We start from the raw sequence: 21772 nt of genomic DNA on the forward strand, positions 1-21772 counted from the left end.
AAATAAAACCAAATATGGAGCTCTGGTTTAAAAAAAAAAATCTCAAAACTGAAAATAATAAAATGAACCATTTACTGACCACTCACATGTCCTAGACACATTCTTATGAACTTCATATGCATTATCTTATTCAAAACTCCCAACAAGCCTCTGAAGTAGGTGGTATTATCGGCACCGTACAAACGAGGGAAACCAGTTCAGAAAGGCAACAGCTTGCCCACAGACACAGGGTTAGCACTAGGAAGCCAGTCCTCAAACATGAAAATATCTTACTCCAAAGTAAGTACGTAATGCTCTTAACTACTATGTTCAACTGTTCAACATGAAAAGGGTAATGAGTATTGAAATTTGTTTTTCTCGCTATTCACAATAGCCAAGACATGGAAGCAACCTAAGTGTCCATCAACAGGAATGGGTGAAGAAGATGTGGTACATATATACAATGGAATATTACTCAGCCATAAAAAAGAATGAAATAATGCCATTTGCTGCAACACGGATGGACCCAGAGATTATCATACTAAGTGAAGAAAGACAGAGAAAGACAAATATTATGATATCACGTCTATGTGGAATCTAAAAAAATGATACAAATGAACTTATTTACAAGACAGACACAGACTCACAAACATAGAAAAAAAACCTATGGTTACCAAAGGGAAAAGTTGGGGGGAGGGATAAATTAGGAGCTTGGGATTAACAGATACTACTACCTATATATAAAACAGATAAACAACAAGGTCCTACTGTACAGCACAGGGAACTATATTCAGCATCTTGTAATAACCTATAATGGAAAAGAATCTGAAAAAGAATATATACTTGTGGGACTTCCCTGGTGGCGCAGTGGTTAAGAATCTGCCTGCCAATGCAGGGGACACAGGTTTGATTCCTGGTCCGGGAAGATCCCACATGCCGCAGAGCAACTAAACCCGTGCGCCACAACTACTGAGCCTGCACTCTAGAGCCCACGAGCCACAACTACTGAGCCCGTGAGCCACAACGACTGAAGTCTGCGTGCCTAGAGCCTGTGCTCCGCAACAAGAGAAGCCACCGCAATGAGAAGCCAGCACACCACAGTGAAGAGTAGTCCCCGCTCGCCACAACTAGAGAAAACCCCGCACGCAGCAACGAAGACCCAGTGCAGCCATCAATCAATCAATAAATTTAGAATATATATGTATAACTGAATCACTTTGCTATACACCAGAAACCAACACAACATTGTAAATCAACTATACTTCAATTAAAAAAGATTTTTTTTTTAATTTGTGCCTCTGAGAAATAAGATCTTTCAGTGACAGAGTCCATTATAACAGCAGAGATAAGATCAGGCTGACTTCTTTTTCTAGACATAGTATTAGATGAAGTGGAAACAAGTCTGCTCAAGGCTCCAGATTACTGGTCAACATCTGATATTAGCCAAAAAGGAATCACCTGTGTAACCATGACCAGATAAACTGAAAACAACCCTCACGTCAGGTATTAAATCAGCAACTTCTGATGAGGGTGCTGAAGTGCACGCACATAAAGTAAACCTCCCCTCACCTGGAGCAACGTGTGGCTGGAATTCTTCTTAAGAAAGGTCCTCCCAGTCCGTTCTCTCCAGGCCCGTGCTGCCGCCACTTGTGACTCCACCTGGGGCAACGCATCAAGACGCACAGGGAGAGGGCGGCCTTTAGCAGATAAGCTTTCCAGCTGCTCCAAGTAAGCATAATTGCTGCCACTCTGGAGAACAAAGGGCATCCTTACACAATTTGCAATCTCTTAGGAAGTCTGGCAATATATTGTTGGTAGACCTCACAAAGACTTTAGCGTTGATTTTTTCATTACATATTATTCTTTGAACCTAACTGTATCAATATCTCTTGAATTAATAGAGCCTTCCAACGTCCTTTAAAAAAAGTTTGCGTAAATTCACATTGTCAAAGATTTTTGTTTTATTAATTAACAAGGGACCCAGTAAGATGTAAAAACTAGTTCAAAGGACAATCTAAAAACAAACATATATAAATGCAATTAGGAATGAGGAAAGGAATTTGCTAGTAGATGGAAACAGGTATTTAATATCATACCGGTCAATGGAATCATCTTTTCTACAGTGTGGAAAATCATTTGTTCCTTACAAATTTAATTGCTTTTCTACAGACTAATTCATTCACATTACTATCATTTTTAAACAATTGAGAGAGTTGTAAAATAGCTTGGTCAAAGAAAGTCTAAGGCATACACTCCTAGAATCAAATAATCCTGGATGGTTCGCCAAACAACATCCACCGTTCTACAGAAAGGACATCAGTAATCTCTTCTGCCTGTTTCAAAGTCTTTCACAATTTTTCCAACTACTACAGAGCAGTATTTTAGTTCTGATAACCACCTCCATTTTATGTCCTACAAACACAAACAAGAATGGATATTTTCCTTCTAAGTCACAATGTTTCAATATTTCCACGTAATGAAGTAATTATTGTTTTTCGAATTTATACTGCTTTAAATTTACTAAATAATTGAATCATTACAGGAAGTGAGGGTCAACGAGTAATCCATTCCAGGGACTTGGCAAGAATATCAGAAGTAGTAGGTTGGCAGCCTGTAGACAATAATTCAGCGTGATACCTCAGAGTGCATCAATCCCCCAGCAGACAGAACACATAACCTTTCCTATAAGAAACTGCGTATATCCCTGTAACATTCATCACTATTCAGAAGCTATGAAGGAAAGGCATAGTGTTTCGTGCTAAACTGACATTCCAATAGTTACTTCCCACGTATTAACTGACATATTTGCCTATATATCCATTTTAGAAGTTACAATGAAACAGAAAGACCAGAAACTTAAGTCCAATTTTTAAAAAGAATAACGAGAAGGTTCTAGCCATAAGAGATATTATAATGGTATCATTAAATCACTATGGTACTAGGATAAGAATAGACAGAGAAGAGAATAATTGAAAGAGAAAAGAAAGCTCAGATACAGATAGGCTCAAGAAATATCATATTTACTACTACCCCCTTTTGTGCCCAACTACAGCCATCTGACTATAGAATACCTTCTGGCTAAGCCCAGACATAGACAGCCTCTCCCAGGTGATGTACCCTAAAGGGCAGCAGAAGCTGTCCACTCTCTTAGAGCTGACAAGCCAGTCCTCCCACTGAAGGGAAGAGCTTGGTGAGGAACAGTCCTCTATAATCACACAGGAAAACCATGACAGCTACCTCTACTTGCAGGCTCGGTCCTTCAATCACAAGCAGCCAACTAAGGATTACCAGTCATCTGAGAACAACCAACTGCCTGAAATAGGCCGAAGATGAAACAAACAGAGGAGCTGTCCTGATGAAAATAGGTAATTTTAAAAAACAGAACAGAAAGAGTAGCAGTTAAGCAGGTCTCAGAAAAAGTCAACTGAAAAGAAAGTAAAAGAGAAGTCATTAGAACTTGACACTTAGAATACTCTTTCTAAGGGCAGCAGTTTAGGGGGAGAATTGGCTTCCTTTTTCTTTCAGTGTAGTTCTACAATAAACAGTATTTACATACTCAATATGGTAAATGCTGCTTAACGGTTTTGTAATTCAGAAGAAAAATTATGTATTCAAGCACACTTTCATCTCTATCTAACACTTAACTCATTGTTTTGAACTACAGATGTATGATATATGTCTTGCCAACTAGAATATGCAATTTTGAGGTCCCGGGTTCTGTCTTTACACCCTTCCCTTACATTTCTGCTCCCAAACAACCAGAATAGTACCAAGAGTATTGTGGGGTTCAGTAAATGTTGATTTCATTTTCTTTTTCTGCCACTTATTTTAAAAGTAGTTGGGGGACAGCAGGGTGGGGTGGGGGGAATAAATTAGGAGTTTGGGATTAACATATACACACTACTATATATAAAATAAGTAAACAACAAGGACCTACTGTATAGCACAGAGAACTGTACTCAATATCTTGTACTAACCTATAATGGAAAAGAATCTGAGAAAGAATACAAATGTATGTATAAGTGAATCACTTTGCTGTACACCTGAAACTAGCACAACACTGTAAATTAACTATACTTCAATTTTAAAAAAAAGTAATTGGTGTACATGGCAAAAAAGTCAAAGAACACAGCAGGAAATAAACTCCTACTGCTAAGCATTAACTAAATGGCTAATTCTGTCATCTTTCATAGCAGGGAGTCAACAGAAACAAGTAAAGTTTAAACAGGTAATATATATTTTGAAATAAAAATCAGATGGAAAAACAAGTGAATTTTAAGTACATAATTATTTTAGTACAGTTATTCTATTCTAAAGAATTAAAGGCTTAAAGGATTCATCTATGAGACAGCATTACCTGAATGGTAGGACAATTCAAAAGGCTCTTTACCTGAATAGCTTCCACTTTAGTTGTCCATTCTCGAGCCTTTTGTAAGGCTTCTTTCAGGGACAACACATTGGGTAGAAAGGCTGGAATGTTCTTAGCTTCATTCACGATGCTTTCTAAACTTGCCACACTGTGCCGTGGTCTTAAAAAACACAGAAATAAGGTGGATGCATGAGGAAAAGTCAAACTACTACTACCAACACTTAAATAACATTTTAGAATGTGTAATGAACTTTCATACACATGACTTCACTTAATTCTTACCATAATCCTGTAAGGGAGGCAAAACAGGTATTACCTCTATTTCTATTTTACAGACAAGAAAAGTTTAAGTCAAAGTAGATCAATTATTTTCCCCAAAGTCATTTAAAGTAGTAAATGGCACACATGAAACACTGACTCAGAATGAATCTCAGATCCCATGCTCTTTTTTTTCACTAAATTACTTCTACTTTAGTTCTCCACAATATCTGAAATTGTCAGATGCATATTAAACAGCTATGTAGAAAGCAGTAGTCTAGAAATCCATTAACGTTGACCAAGTACATTTAATTCAACTACTTTCATTAACACCTTGTTACACAAAGATGAAAAAAACATAGACCTTATCCTCAACTCATCAAAATACAAGGTAAGAATGATATTTGTACTGGGAACTAAGAACAAATTACTATAGGTTCACTACCACTGGAAGCAGTAATTAATTCTGTCTGGGAGAGTTGAGAAGGGTTTTGAATTAGGCCTTAAAGAAGAAGTATAATTTGGTCAAGTGAAGGGTTAAAGGAAAAACAACAGGAATATAATCAACAAAGACATGGAAAAAAATTTAAAAATAAGTTAAAAATAAGTTTAAGATGGGCGATGGTGAGAATGGGAGGTGGGGCAGGAGTAAAAGCAAGAAGCAGGGGAACTTGGCAGGAAAGAAAGACGCGGATTGAAAACTCTTGAGAGTCATGAATTTTGCTATGTGAGCAACAGGAAGCTACTGAGCGTGGAAACAGTTTGACCATCCATGAATCCTGCTATGTGCTGGGCACTGTGCTAGGTCCCAGAGAGGATGAATGCACAAGAGCGACAGAGTCCTTGCCTCAGAAACTTTTTCATCTGGGGGGAGGTGATTATTAATAAAAAGTTACGATACACTGCAAGTGCAATGCTAAAGGAAAGTAAAGATCCTATCAGAATATACAGTAGGGGGACTTAATTGACTTGGCAGTGAAGGAAGAATTCCCAGAAGTGACCTCTAAGCTCGCTTACCCTTTCTGAATAGGAACTAGTCAGGAAAGCTGGGACCAGACACTGGGTAGGGGTGGTGGAGGTGCGCCACAGGGGGTGGGCAGAGGGCAAGAGTGTTCCACAGGGGAATAAAATAAACATGTGCAAAGGTTCAGAGACAAGACAGAACACGGCAGGTCTGAAGAACCGGGGGTAGGAAGCACTATGTTTAGAACACAGAATGCAAGAGGGAGGATGGCAAGGGGTGAGGGTAGATATTTAAGCAAAGGGCTAGATTACAGATGGCCTTGTAAGTCAGGTTAAGGAAATGTGAACTTCATCCCAAGGGGAATGGGAAACAGTGAAGGGCTTTAAGCAAGGGAGTCAAACAGTCACACCTGTATTTTAGGAAAATACTAGTTTCAGTGCGGACAATGGCTTACAGAGGGGTGAGGTCATAGATAGAACCTGGTGCTGTGATCCAAGCCATCTGTAACAACAGTCCAGAGAAAAAGAATGAAAGTGAAAAACACTGAGGAAATATAATCAGCATGACTTGGTAGTTAACTGAGTCTGACGGCAAAGAAATAGAAGGGTGGGGTCAAAGTTAATTTCCAAAGTTCTGGCTTGTTCCAATGAGTGAAAGAGGGTATAAGTCAAAGAAAACAGGAACAAAGGGAAAGAACACGGGAAGGAGTTAACAAGGGTTAATTCTGAATATGGGGAATTTGAGGTACCGATGGGACATCCTGTGGAATTATCTAACAGGCAGATGATATCTATAAAAAAAAAATCTATGTTACAGATGAGAATTTGGAGTTAATCAGTATAAAGATGGTAAATGGAGACAAGAAATTAGATGAAATTTCCAAGGAGGTGTAAAGAGTGAGAAGTGGTCTAGGCCAGAATCTTGAGGAAAGCCATTCTGAAAGAGGCAGAGAGAGATGGTCAAAGACAAAGGAGGAAGATATCCAGAAAGGAATGGTGAGCAGTGAACCAATGCTAAGAGATGAAGAATACGAAGTATGCGTTTCAGAAAGACAACTCAACAGGAGCTAGAAAAGGGAGGATTCACCTTCCCACTATCCCCACCAACCCCATCAGTCCTCTCTTTACCAACTTTATTCTCTTCACGACACTATCTGAAATTTGCTCACTCATTCACTTATTCACCTGTCTCTCCCCACTACGTCGGCTCTATTTCAGAGCAGGGACCTTGTGTGTCTTTTCCCTATGGCCTCCACAGCACTTAGAAACAGCACCTGGAGTGTAGTAGGTACTCCATAAATACTCACTGAATTGCAAAGATCAGGGGAAAACCTAACAGTTCTGTAACTAGGTCAGTGACAGTGGAGGTGAAGAAGAGAGATTCAAAAGGCATTCTGGAGGCAAAAATCACTAAAACTGGTTAAATGTAGGAAAATGGGAAAAAGAAAATTTTCAAGTATTACTACCAATAAAATTTCACTCAGTAGACTACTGTCAGTTTTATCAGGTATAGCAAATCATAGTCTGCATTCCAAAGTTGTTTAACTTTTCCCATTTAATATGCTCCCACCTCCTAGAACTATCATGAATCTGAAGACATAGAGTAATTTGAATGTTCCAGATAGGAAATGCTACAAACTTTATTATGTATTCTCAGTGGCATCTGGAGAGCAAAATATCCAGCACACATGGAGCCTTTTCTTGGCTGAACAGAACTGTGTTGATTAAATCATCTAAGGGAAAGCCTATCAAATGCATCCAAAATAAGTGACTGGCAAAGTAATGAAGTACATGGAGACTTTGGAATGACGTGGAAAAGGCTTTAAATTTGTGCTGTTATTTGACAACTATGTGATCTCTGTAAGCGTCCCAGTTTCCTCATCCTCACAAAGGAAATTACATACATACTAATCTTAGGTGCTGAAAAAATACTTTCATAAAGAGCATTACAGTCAAACTGATGGACGCTTTACTTCAATCTCACAAGTCCAATGGGTGCCAATGCTAATACCTCACACTCTCCTGCCTGATTCTCAGCTCCCTCTACTTTCCTGCATGAATCCCCCTCTCATGTAAAGACCACTTCACTTTTGTCACCTGAGCACATCCTACACATTCCTTAAGCTTAGCTTAGGATATTTCTCTTACCTCCCCTTCCACTTCAATCCCACTCATTCTTCAAGGCTCTATGTAAGTTCTTACCTTTCTCTCAAGCGTCTCTTCTGACCACCCAGGCTAACAATGACCTCTCCTCCTCTGAATCCTTCTAGCATTTTTCTGGACCTCTCAGTTAACAACATACTGCAACACAGCTTTGTATTTCTTAGCTCCTAACTAGAGTATCAGTAATGGAAGGGCTCTTATTAAAACAAGTACTCTGCACACAGTGTGTACACAATACTTGAAACTGTCTGTATGCAGCTCAATCTGGTAACTTAGTGACCAGCCAGGGAAGGCACAAAACATTTAATTAAGACCCTCATGTTCCTCCTCCCTTTCCACTCTCTAACCTAGTTATTAAAGACGTGACAGTCACCAACATATGTGTTCACCTTGCCTGTAGGCAGACCTTAGCCTTTTCTTCCCATCGCTCAGAGACCGTAAGGAGCTCCTGAAGCTCAGCCATTGCTTTCTCCACGGCATGGTGGGGTGCCAACCCCACCCCAGAGTCTATCAATTTCTTCATGACATCCAAAGTGACCTGTTGTGGATCTGACAGGGTCAGTCGTACTTCATCCAACCATCGAGCCTGCTGTAGCTCTTGCTTTAGTCGGGCTAATTCAGGTAGCTCCACGTAGAGACCAGAGCCCATATCTATCAACATCTGCAGTTTGGAAGAATCTGGGGTTTCATCCATCATGGCCTCCTGAGCACGTTCATGAAACTCTTCCACATCATCCAGTAGATTCTGAAAAGATCAAAAGAAAAAAAATTAAAAACAAACTTAAAAGATACAAAATGAGTATGGAATACATACAGTTCAGGCAAACTACCAAATTCTAGACTATCTAATAATCTCAGCATCATAGCACCAAACAGATATGATAAAGGCAAAAATATGTTTCTCTGTAATTACATACTCCTACTTTTAAATATGATTAATTCACTCAAAAAATATTTAATGACTGCTGACTTAGTTACAGGCACTATTCTAGGCATACACCATTAAACAAAAATACAAAGTCCTTGTCTTCAAGGAACACATATTTTAATATAAGTGGCCAGACAGTGAAGACATGAATAAAATGTTTCGGTTAGTTTTAAGTGCTATGAAAATCAAATAGGGCAATACAATACAATGTAATACAAAAGTGATTAGAGGGGATTGGGGCGGAGGGGCATATTACTTTGCAATGACGGTCACAAAAGACAGATGAACCAAAACTAAAATGAGGAGGTAGAGGAGGGAACCGCATGGAGACCCGGAAGAGAGCAGTTCAGGCAGGGCAAATGATCACTGCAAAAGCTTTTAAAGAGGAACGAGCTTGTGTCTTGCTCCTAAGTGGCTGATGGGGAGCAAAGTGGAAGCAGGAGAAAGTAGTTAAGGAATAAGCAGAGGTCAGATTACATAGTGCCTTGTAGATTAATTACAATGAGTTTGGATTTCATTTGAATGGCTTTGGGGAACCACTGGGAGGATTTTAACCACATGGAAGTGGTATGATTTTATTCCTATTTTATTACATAATCACTCTGGCTACTGAATAAAAAATAAACTGTCGGGGACAAGAGCAGAAGAACAGAGACCAGTTAAGAAGTTGTTGCAGTAACCTAAGCGGCAGATTCCAGTGGTTCAGAGCCTAACTGAAGCAGTGGAGGTGATGACTCGCAGTTCACTCTGGGAGACGTTTTGGAAATAATACAATAGGAACACCTGTTTAGAGACGGAATGTGGTGCATAAGGGAAACAAAGGAATCAAGAATTTTGATTCATTAGAAGGCTTTTAAGATGTCTTTTAGTCTGCCAAAGGCAAATGCAGAGTATGCAACTGGATGTACGAGTCTGCAGAAAAGAAGAAAGGCAGTCAGAGCTGGGAATCAGCTGGACATAGGTGATATTTAACGTCATTAAAGAAGATATTAAAGAAAGGGCCAAGACTCCCAATATACTCCAAACTTAGAAGCCAAGCCAAAGAGAAATCAAACAGCTTCCCTAAAGAGAAGGAACTGTGAATTGTGAACCTAAGAAAACCAGAGAGTATGGTGTCAGATGTTTAGAAAAGAAAGTCTCTCAGGAAGGGAAGCATGGTCAACTAGCAAAACACTCTTATGACATGGGGTTAAAACAACACAACTGATACTGGACTTCACGGTTGATAATCTTAGTAAAAACCATTTTAGATACACAGCCATCGCCAAATCACAAAAACACACCACAAACTATCAAAAGATTACTAACTATGCAGATTCAGGTATTTGATACTTTGGAGATTTTACATATTCATTAAACCATGAGGGCCCTGGTAATTTCAGAGTTCTGCATTTTTAAAAGTTCATGAACTAGTAATCACTGATACATTCAGACTCCTTTAACTAATTTTTTACATTTCAATTACATCTATGTTAAATGGAGGTTCTGGCTTAAAATTAATATAGAAAAAAATATTCTAAACTAGCCTTAGTTCCAGAATTTTAAAGGGGGAATCAAGGACTAAGAATGAAGCCAAGAGATTCTTATTGCCTACTAAAAAACCTTAAATAGCAGCACTTATTTGAGAAAAGAAACAAAAGAACAAAAAAACGAATCTAGACACACTATTCTCTTTACCCAAAACAGGAGCCCATACTACAAAGGATATTACCCAAAAAAGAATGTGATACTCCACCTTTACTTGTCGAGCTTGGCTGATGACACATGGAAGACTAAAAAGCTGTTGGACAAAGGCCTTCAACTCTTCCACTGTCAGTTTGGTCCGAGTCCTCCCACTATCTGGGCTCTGCCTGATGTGAAATAATATTGAGACGTAAGTAAGAAAAATTCACAGTCATTCCCATATCAAAGGGGCTTCTAGTCTCTTTAGAATTCTAACCCAAGAAATCCCAGAATACTAGTCTTTGAGGGATTTCACTGCAATGGTGATCACTTCCAAATTAAGTGTTTAGCTCTTCGGGTAATGACTCAAAGTTACAGTTCCTCCAATCTCACAAGTATTAAACATTTCAAACATTTAATAAATTCCTCACAGTAAAATGTTAAGTCCACTGATAAAACTAAATCTTCTACCTCAAGAAACTTAAGATGTAGAACAAAGACCTTTAAAACCTGGCTAAGGAGACTATAAACCCTCAGAAACTGATTCAAAACTATGTCAGTATGTGCATTTTTCTAAGAAAAGGGTCTCTAAGCTTTTGCCAGATCCTCCAAGGGGGTCAGTGACCCAATGACAGGTGAAGAGTCACTGATCAATGTTGCTAAGAAAAGTTCTCTGATAAAATAGAGTATAAAAAAACATACAAAGCAATTAGAGACCCAATGTGAACTGCTATAGAAAAAGGCATTCAGATACAAGAGACGTGTTGGAATTACTAAGAAACAATACCACAGGGAATTAAAACACACGTGAATTACATGAAATTAAGGGCACATACTTCCAGCTCCGTAACAGCAGCCTCCCCAGCACCCAGGTTACTCGTTGCTGCCACCTGCCTTCAGCCTGTAGTATCGTTTATTTACAAATGCTTAGTACACACCTACGCTGTGCCAGGCATGCTTCAAAGCACAGCAATAAGAAAAAGGATGAAAATTCCCAACATTCTATCCTAGCATACCTTCTAGTGGGGTTGGGAAAGGAAGAAGGAGATAATATATAAGTAAATTCGTCTATCAGGAGGTGACAGGGACAGGAGAAAAACAAAGCAGGAAAGAAGAATAAAAAGGCTGCAATTTTACAGAGGTTATCAGAGAAGGCCTCTCCAAGAATGCAACGTCTGAAAAAGACTTGAAAGAGGTGAGGGAATAAGCCACCTGGGTATCAGGGGAAGAGAACTCCAAGCAGAGCCAAGAGCAAGCGTGAAAGCCCTAAGCAGGAAGACACCTGTGTATACGAAGAACAGAGGGAGAGGGTTCAGGGTGGAGCAAGAAAGAAGGGAGGCCAGTAGGAAACAAGGTTAGGGCATTACTGGGGGAGGGAGAACACGGCCTCAAAAGACAGGGCAGGGCCTCACAGGCCAGTTAAGACTTTGCCTTTATTCTGGTCAAAACAAAACAAAACAGAAAACCACCGGAGAACTCAGCTCTTCTTAGTCTTACCTGTGCTTCTGCTTTTTGCTCAGAAGCAGCTGAGCCACAGAAGCACAGGTCTCAGCTTCTTTTACAGCATCCCTGAGTTTTCGAAAGAGATCATTTTCTGGATATTTCCTATCCTCAGCATCTTCCAGCATTACTCGTAATTCAATCAAATCTGTAAAAATAAATAAAAAGCCATATACTATGACCACAGAAAATTAAAAACCATTCACCAACCAATTAGCAGAAACACACCACAGCTGTGAAAATCTCACCAATACAATAAAAGCTTATGACCAGGTGCTCGTTTCTAATCCTTATAGACAATTTCTCTTTCTCAATAAGCCTTTAATGTTAGTCCACTGGTAACATGGGGTTCCCCAAAATATATGATACATCTACTGCAAGTTAGCTATTTGTCCCATTTTACATCAACTTTTTCACTTAAAAGAAGATTCTCAAACAGGAAATTAATTCTGTAGTGAACCAACCCATTAGTCTCTAATCTCGTATGAAGCCTAGGGTTTTTCCTTCCTGGAGGAAAAACACATAAAACAAAACAACGCCTCTTTCAAAGTGACAACCATTTCAGTGTATGCTTAAAAAAGGAAGAAACTTAACCTTTCTTGTGGTTGAAGTTGGCAGATAATGCTTCTGTAACACGACTGACCCAAGTGTCATAGGACTGTGCCCTGACTTTCACACCATACAGCAGAGAAGGGAGGTCCTCTAATGGGTAGCGATATCTAAAAAAAAAAAAACACCACACAAGAAAATAAAAACTTCCAAAAACCAACAACTTGAAAATAAATTAAAATTTACATACAATCAGCTTAAGGAAAGTAAAATGGCCAGGGGAACGGGGTTTTGGTATATACATAAAGAGAAAATTTAAGAAGCCCACCGAGTTTTAATTCAGGGAGAGACAAGGAACACGTGAAATCAACTTGATAAAACAACTAACTTTAGGTGCCAAGTTTAGGGCCAACTTTAATGGGCTGGTCCTCAAGCAAGGAGGCAAACAGACAAGAGGTTACCAGTCCAAACACAGGGAAGGGCTTTACAAAGGACAGTACTGACATTAATTTTAAACGACAGTAACAGAAGTTTTACAAGAAACTTCTGGATACCTGAGACATTTTTTCTGCATGGGGCAGGGGCACAGATCAGTTGGATGGTAGAGACACACGAGCCGCTCAGGATTACAGGCGCACGTGAGAGCAGAGAGAAAACAGGTGGTTCTGCATGCTGAACACTGTCGCTCATCGTCGGGAACAAGTTCAAACACTTCTTCTTCCGACATCAGGACACCCTGAAATACAACTGATGTCACTACATCAAGTCTTTCCAGTCTGTCAAGCATCAGAGAACTTAGTTATTAAATTTTTTTCTACTCTGACAATATAAACATGGGAGGTACGATGGCACATCATCAAAATACTTTCTAAAAACACCACCAGTTTTTTTTTTATGAGCAAAACTAAACCTTGGTGTCTAAGAATGCACATGTGACTGAGGAAACATTTTTAAATGCAGGAAATGATTACTACAAATGTTAAAAGTCATTTTTTGAGGTAAGGAAAGGAACCTGTAATTGGGAGGTACTTTCAAGATGGCTGACAGATTTTTTTTTTGCACAGTAAGCCAATATTTTTTTATTTACTAGTATTATTTTCTAATATATTTTGCCCTAAAAGCCTTTTTGTATATACAATTTTTAAAGGTTACACTCTATTTACAGTTATTACAAAATACTGGCTAGCTGATAAAAGTTCTATTTCCTGACCATACTGTGATGACAACAGAGTTTACTACATAATAATTCACGAAGTTCTGTTTGTCTTATGTGGTTTTGTTTCCTATATAAAATAAGAAAAAGATAAATCGAAAATAAAAATTACTGTCCCCAGGGACAATATACCCTTGAACCAGAAATATCAGTAATCGATCATTAACAATAACACTGATCAAATATATGCAAGGATAAAGAAATGTAACATTAAACTATGCAAATCTAAATATAATCTACTTCAAAAAGGCATCAAAAAGAAAGCTAATCTTTTTTAACAAATTTTATTCTATTTTTTATTTTTTTTTGGCCGCCCTGCTGCAGCTTGCAGGCTCTCAGTTCCCCGACCAGGGATTGAACCCTGGGCCCTCAGCAGTGAGAGTGCGAAGTCCTACCACTGGACCACCAGGGAATTCCCAAGAAAGTTAATCTTTTATATACAGAATGGATAAACAACAAGGTCCTACTGTATAGAACAAAGAACTATATTCAATATCCTATGATAAACCATAATGGAAAAAAGAATATATATCTGTAAAACTCAATCACTCTGCCGTATAGCATAAATTAACAACACTGTAAATCAACTATATGTCAATAAAAAAAAATCAAAGTTGAAAAAAAAAAAGAAAGCTTATCAAATTCAGCATGCCACTTTAAGAAAGTAAAGGCACTTGAAGTGCATTTTACAAAGACTTCCATTTAATAGACAAGGGGGTTCCGTTTACAGTTTCTACTTACTTGAGCAAGGTACTTACACACCAGTAAATAAAGAAGTAAATCTGGGGGAAGGTAAATGCTGTGTATTATATCCCTTCCAACTTAGAGATTAACAAATACCAGCATATTAACAGATCAGAGAAGTTTTACAGTAAAGAATTCCATTCATTTTATCTTGGTTCTTTGAAAAATTCAATAAAATTGATAAGCCTCTAGCCAGGCTAACTAATAAAAGAGAACATCACTACAGATGCCATGGACATTAAAAGGATAAATAAAGGAATACTAGGAACAACTCTATGCCCACCAATTCCTTGAAAGATACAAGCTGTCAAAACCTACACAAGAAGAAATAGACAACCCGAATAGGTCTGTATCTAGAAAGAAATTCAAACAATACTTAATAACCTCCAAAAACAGAAAGCACTGGACCCAGACAGGTTCACTGGTGAATTCTACCAAAGATTTATGGAAGAAATTATATCAATTCTCTATCATCTCTTTCAGAGGATGGAAGAAGAGGGAATATTTCTTAACTCATTCTCTGAGGCCAGCATTACCTTAATACCAAAACCAGACAAAAACATCACAAGTAAAGAAAAATACAGGCCAATATCTCTCGTGAACACAGATGCAAAAATCCTCAATAAAATGTACGCAAATTGAATCCAACACTGTATATACACCACAATCAAGTGGGATTCATCCCAGGTATGCAATGCTGGTTCAACATTCAAAAATCAATTAAAGTAATCCTATCGATAGGCTTAAGATGAAAAATCACTTGATCACATCAATAAATGCAGAAAAAACATTTAACAAAACCCAACTCCTATAGCTGGTAAAAACTCTCAATAAACTAGAAATAGAGTGGAACTTCTTCAACTTGATAAAGAGTATCTATTAAAAAAAACCTATAGTTAAAATTATACTTAATGAGAAACTTTCCCACTAACATCAGGTACAAGGCAAGGACATCCTCTCCCACCACTCCTTTTTAACATCGTTCTGGAAGTCTTAGCTAAGCAATAAGACAAGAAAAGGAAATAAAAGATATACAGATTGGGAAGAAACAAAACCATCTTTGTTCACAGATGACAAAATCATCTATGTAGAAAATCTGAAAGAGTCAACAAAAACACTCTTAAAATAAACAATTATAGCTAAGTTACAGGATAAAGGTTAATATACAAAAGTCAATTTCTTTCCTATATACCAGCAATGAACAAGTGGAATGTGAAATTAAAAACATAATGCCATTTACATTAGCACCCCTAAAAATGAAATACATTTGAACCTTGAACAACACAGGTTTGAACTCTGTGGATCCACTTACATTTGGATTTTTTTTCAATAGTAAATACTACAGTACTCTACAGTCTGTGGTTGGCTAAATCTACAGATGCAGAACCGTGTGTGCAAAAGAACAGCGTATACAGAGGGCTGACTATAAATTTTTTTTAAGTAATTTTATTTTATTTATTTATCTTTTGGCTGCATTAGGTCTTCGTTGCTACGCGTGGGATTTCTCTCTAGTTGTGGCAAGCAGGCGCCACTCTGTAGCAGTGCGTGGGCTTCTCATTGCGGTGGCTTCTCTTGTTGTGGAGCACAGGCTCTAGGCACGCAGGCTTCAGTAGCTGCAGCACGTGGGCTCAGTAGTTGCAGCACGTGGGCCCTAGAGTGCGCAGGCTTCAGTAGTTGTGGCTCATGGTCTCAGTAGTTGTGCCTGCAGGCTCTAGGGTGTGCGGGCTTCAGTAGTTGTGGCGCACAAGCTTAGTTGCTCCACGGCATGTGGGATCTTCCCAGACCAGGGCTCAAACCCATGTCCCCGCATTGGCAGGCAGATTCTTAACCACTGCGCCACCAGGGTAGGCCCTGACTATAAATTCTATGTGGATTTTCAATTTAGTGGAGGGTTGCCACCCCTAACCCCCACATTGTTCAAGGGTCAACTGTACTAAGGTATCAAACAAAATATGTACAAGGAAGAAAACTATAAAACTAATGAATGAAATCAAAGAACTAAGTAAATGGAGAGATATTCCACGTTCACAGAAAGAGAAACTCAATACTGTCAAGATGTCACTTATTCCCAACTTAAATCTGTAGATTCAATGCAATCCCAATCAAAATTCCAACAAGTTATTTTATGGATATTGACAAACTAATTCTAAAATTTATATAGAAAGGCAAAAGACCCATAATATCCAACTCAACATTGAAGAAGAAGAACAAAGTTGGAGGACTGACCCTACTCAACTTCAAGACTTACTATAAAAACTACAGTAGTGGGGCTTCCCTGGTGGCGCAGTGGTTGAGAATCTGCCTGCCAATGCAGGGGACACGGGTTCGAGCCCTGGTCTGGGAAGATCCCACATGCCGCGGAGCAACTGGGCCCGTGAGCCACAACTACTGAGCCTGAGCGTCTGGAGCCTCTGCTCCGCAACAAGAGAGGCCGCGATAGTGAGAGGCCCGCGCACCGCGATGAAGAGTGGCCCCCACTCGCCGCAACTGGAGAAAGCCCTCACACAGAAACGAAGACCCAACACAGCCAAACATAAACATAATAAATAAATAATAAATAAAAATTTAAAAAAAAAAAAAAAAAAAAAAAACTACAGTAGTAACCGAGACAATGTGGTGGTATTAATGAAAAAATAGACAAATACATCAATGGAACAGAACAGAGAGCCCACAAACAGTTGAAAGACTGCATCCACAGAATAACCTGCACACAGATGTTTACAGCAGCTTTATTCGTATTACCAAAACGTGGAGGCAATCGATGTCCTTCAGTAGGTGAATGGTTAAATAAACCACCCAGACAACGAATTATTATTCAGTGCCAAAAAGAAATGAGGTACTGAGCCATGAAAAGACACAGAAGAACCTTAAACACATATTACTAAGTGTAAGAAGGCATTCAGAAAAGGCAACATACTGTATGATTTCAACTATATGACATTCTGGAAAAGGCAAAACTATAGATAGTGAAAAGATCAGTGTTTGCCAGGGGTTTGGGGGGCAGAGAAGATAAACAGGGAAGTGAAAATACTCTGTATGATACTTTAATGATGGATACATGTCATTATATATTCATCCAAAGCCATAAAATACACAACACTAAGAGTGAACCATAATATAAACTATGGATTTGGGGTGATTATGATGCATCAATGTAGGTTCATCAATTATAAAAAACGTCCCACTCTGGTGGGGGATACTGGTAACACAGGAGGCTGTGCATGGGTGGGGCAGGGGATAAATGGGAACTCTCTGGACCTTCTCTCACTTTGCTGTGAACTTAAAACACTCTAAAAAAATAAAGTCTTGTTAAAAAAATAATAAAATACAAAGGTTAATAAAAAAAACATGATCAGGGCTTTCCTGGTGGCACAGTGGTTAAGAATCTGCCTGCCAGTACAGGGGACACGGGTTTGAGCCCTGGCCCAGGAGGATTCCACATGCCACGGAGCAACTAGGCCTGTGCGCCACAACTACAGAGCCTGCGCCCTAGAGCCCGCGAGCCACAACTACTGAGCCCGCGTGCCACAACTACTGAAGCTTGTGCGCCTGGAGCCCGTGCTCCACAACAAGAGAGGCCACGACAGTAAGAAGCCCTCGCACTGCAACGAAGAGTGGCCCCCACTCACTGCAACTAGAGAAAGCCCACGCACAGCAACGAAGACCCAATGCAGACAAAAATAAATAAATAAGTTATTATAAATAAATAAATAAACATAATCAAAACAAAGCTTTAAGAATACAGGTATAAAGTGAGAATAGTAACTATCAGGCATACATTAACATATCCCCAAAATGTAAAAAAAATGTTTTAAGAAGATGCATTTGTAGCTTACTTTCTTGTTTCTTTCACAGGTAATTCAAGTAAATAGAAAAAGAAATCTAACCATTTAGCAAACAGTCTCATTTCTAAGTTAACTTAAATTCTTAAAAATAATCAGCATTAAATATTTTGTAATAATAGTATTTATATCATTTCTAAAATGTATAGTTTTATATTTTGGTTTATAGATTTTTTTTCCCCCATTTGTGCCAATAAGAAGAGTAGTTAAATTGGATCAGCTTTACTTTTCAGATCCAAATTGCTAGTCCACTGTATTCTTCCGTAGCTTAAACCTATTTTCATTCTCTTAAGACTCTTCAGATCTAGGGCTTCCCTGGTGGTGCAGTGGTGAAGAATCCGTCTGCCAATGCAGGGGACACGGGTTCGAGCCCTGGTCCAGGAAGATCCCACATGCCACGGAGCAACTAAGCCCGTGCACCACAACTACTGAGCCTGCGCTCTAGAGCCCGTGAACCACAACTACTGAGCCCAAGCACCTAGAGCCCGTGCTCTGCAACAAGAGAAGCCACCGCAATGAGAAGCCCGCGTACCGCAACGAAGAGTAGCCACCACTCACTGCAGCTAGAGACAGCCCGCGCGCAGCAACGAAGAGCCAACGCAGCCAAAAATAAGTAAATAAATTTATAAAAAAAAAAAAAAAGAAAGAGAGAAAGTAGACTGTACGAGAGCAGGAGGAAGCATGGTACAAAGCCAGTGAGGCCACCTATGCAGGGAGGGTTAGGGAAAATGGGCCTAGATGTGGCTGAAGACAGAGATTTTTCTCATTTACTATCCATTTCAGTATGATCAATGTTTAGTTTATTCTAAGCATTCAAAATCCCAACACTGGGTTATTCAGCCCTTCTTACATTCATTAAACACTTAGAATGTAGGGAAACACAGATTGATTAACTCTGACAGTCTGCAATCACCAGAAACATAATTTTTATTCAATTACAAAGCTGAGAGAGAAAAAAAGAATTTGAATTTTCTTGCTTAAAGAAGTAATACTATATGTAGGAGATTTTAAAAAATACATACATACCTAAGAAATTCTACCTGATAGGACTGCATTTTTAAAACTCTGGAGATGATGACATCAAGATTCCTAAAACTTTTTCAACTTAAAGAAACCAAAACGGCAAGTACAGAAGTGTGAAATCTTCTCCAAACCAGTAATTTTTGCATTCAACTTCTAGAGGGATCAAAGATGAAAATGGATTCTTTCCACAGGTTTAAAGTTTGGTATATCCCGTGAGCAGTATCAAATACAGGAAACGTGCTCAGCAAACTCACCATCTGCATAACAGACTCCCTTAACCGTGTCTCCTCTTCAGTCAGGAGAGTCAACTCCTTGCACACCATGGCGGCAAGCCCCACGTCCAAGCATTCCGGATCTGCTGCCATCTTGAAAATTAGTTCCTCGTGCGAGAAGACACAATGGCGCCTCAGCCGACGGTAATGACTGACACACTGACGGCCAATGGGCAACTGAAAACAAGATTCTCAAATTAAATTACTTGCTTATAACACATTCCAGAACAGAACCACTACTTACCCCCCAAGATCCTCTCTTTTATTATAAAGAACAGAGAATAACAACGTCCATTTGAACATAAGAGTTAACTGTAAGTATTAAACCTTTACCGCCCAGCAAGAATTTCAAAGGCCTTCCCACAGGAAATTCCCATGATTTGAGATGCTGAGCTTCCGGCCTAAGCTGATTTTCTACTCATTATGTACCTCAAGAAGTATGAGTTCCTTGATATATAAATGAGGCAGCAAACTCTTTTAGACCAGTCTAGTATGAGACTGCTCTTATAGGAAAAAGAAAAAATTTTTTTAGGCTATCAAGGGATAATTGGACATATTCAGCATTGATGTTTCCACAGAACAAACAACAGATGCTACTATCAATACAAGGGAGGGAGGGAGGGAGGGGAAAAAAGCACTACTTAAGCAGTTCACATGGACTAACTTTATTTTTTTATAAGGACCAAAGCAAAAGACAATTTAGATTTTAGCATCTAGAGATTATTTTTAAAACTACCAGTCTGGCCTAAAGAGAATTCAAAGTAAAACCATGAGATTATATACTTTAATTTTCCTAAGTGAGATAAATCACTAAATGATCACTTCTCATAAATCAACAGCTACACTTTTTAAGATAACTTCTGAAAATCTATCAAGCTTTAAAACAAATTGATACTAGCTATGCTACACAAACTCTCTCTCTCCAGCTTCTTTCCTTCCCTCAAGTGGAAAAACCTGGGTGTCTGAAGTTTTGGTTTGTATTTGAAAACCGTAATATAAAAGAGAAAAAATAAGAAAGTGGACCTTTAAGAACACCTTTTAGAGCTCGCCTCCATTCTGAGAAAGGCAGAAGGGAATCACAGGAATCAGAGTTCCAGAGTACAAGACCATCTCTGAATCAAGCATTATTTCCGTACTCTTCCAAAGAAACAATCGTTCCCAAGAAAATATATATACTGAGCTTATGATTGGCGACTATCTTGTCTAATAACAATATACAATTCTTTCATTTCTTAATTCTCAGAAATTTACTCTTTAAACATTTCTCAAATACTTAAAACAAGAGCAAGAAGAAAAACAAAACTGTAGGATTTGCAGTTTTTAATTATTATTGATACAATATACAAGGAAGCCACATTAAAATAGAACTGATTGTCCATTGTGGCTTATAAAAATCAGTACCATCACTTCATTCTAGATATAAAGCTACTTTTACTTTTCACTTATATCACACCCTTCTCCTAAAGAGTATCAAGGGCTTTCACAAATATCATCTCACTTGTTTGAGGTTAAGTGAACCTTAGCATCTTCACATAGTAGGTAAAAAAAAAATTAGGACCAGTGAAATTAAAAGTGCTGTCCCGGGACTTCCCTGGTGACGAAGTGGTTAAGAATCCACCTGCCAAGGCAGGGGACACGGGTTCCAGCCCTCGTCCGGGAAGATCCCACATGCCGCGGAGCAACTAAGCCCATGCACCACAACTATTGAGCCTGTGCTCTAGAGCCCGCAAGCCACGACTACTGAGCGTGTGCACCTAGAGCCCGTGCTCCGCAACAAGAAGCCTGCGCACCGCAACCAAGGGTAGCCCCCGCTCCCCACAACTAGAGAAAGCCTGCATGTGGCAACGAAGACCCAACAGAGCCAAAAAAACCCCAAAAAACAAAAAAACAAAAAGTGCTGCCCAAGGGACTTCCCTGGCGGTCCAGTGGTTAAGACTCCACGCTTCCACGGCAGGGGCTGCGGGTTCGATTCCTGGTTGGGGCACTAAGATCCCACATGCCACGTGGCACAGCCAAAAAAAAAAAAAAGTGCTGTCCAAGATCAAACGTCAATAATAGTGATCACATTAAAGGCAGAAATCATCTCTAACTCATCTCTGAATCACCTCCATTTCCCACCCTACACCTACCTAGCCAAGGAGCAAGTAAATCATAAACACATAATACATGTTAGCTGAGGTTTTAAAATAGAGTTCAAGTCCAAGGCAAAGCCCTAACCTCAGTCTTGCTCCTGTTGCTTTCTAACAAGTAAGAAGTTTAGAATTACTAGGTCATATAAGATTGTTCATTATACAATTTCATTCATTA

General features: G+C 39.0%; 1 protein-coding gene and 1 long non-coding RNA gene across 11 annotated transcripts in view; one reads left to right on the forward strand and one right to left on the reverse strand.

Moving 5' to 3' along the window:
• KDM5A (lysine demethylase 5A) overlaps window positions 1–21772 on the reverse strand; it is an 86278-nt gene that overhangs the window by 30641 nt on the left and 33865 nt on the right. For 8 of the 10 annotated variants that reach the window (XM_082422061.1, XM_082422055.1, XM_082422063.1 and 5 more), the window contains 8 exons: window positions 19448–19642; window positions 12926–13107; window positions 12417–12541; window positions 11820–11970; window positions 10396–10510; window positions 8122–8477; window positions 4370–4508; window positions 1549–1728 (listed from right to left, as the gene is read on the reverse strand). In XM_082422061.1, coding sequence (XP_082278187.1) covers window positions 1549–1728; window positions 4370–4508; window positions 8122–8477; window positions 10396–10510; window positions 11820–11970; window positions 12417–12541; window positions 12926–13107; window positions 19448–19642 — 1443 coding nt within the window. The remainder of the gene's footprint in view (window positions 1–1548; window positions 1729–4369; window positions 4509–8121; window positions 8478–10395; window positions 10511–11819; window positions 11971–12416; window positions 12542–12925; window positions 13108–19447; window positions 19643–21772) is intronic. The other 2 variants (XM_082422058.1, XM_082422062.1) reach the window with 2 other exon arrangements.
• Window positions 1–21772, forward strand: part of LOC309641756 — a 92213-nt gene continuing 70441 nt past the window's right edge. Inside the window, exon 1 of the long non-coding RNA XR_014252758.1 lies at window positions 1–1011. This is a non-coding gene — a long non-coding RNA (uncharacterized lncRNA). The remainder of the gene's footprint in view (window positions 1012–21772) is intronic.

Source organism: Balaenoptera physalus (genome assembly GCF_965194825.1).
Source record: "Balaenoptera physalus genome assembly, chromosome: 13".
NCBI classification, from domain to species: domain Eukaryota; kingdom Metazoa; phylum Chordata; class Mammalia; order Artiodactyla; family Balaenopteridae; genus Balaenoptera; species Balaenoptera physalus.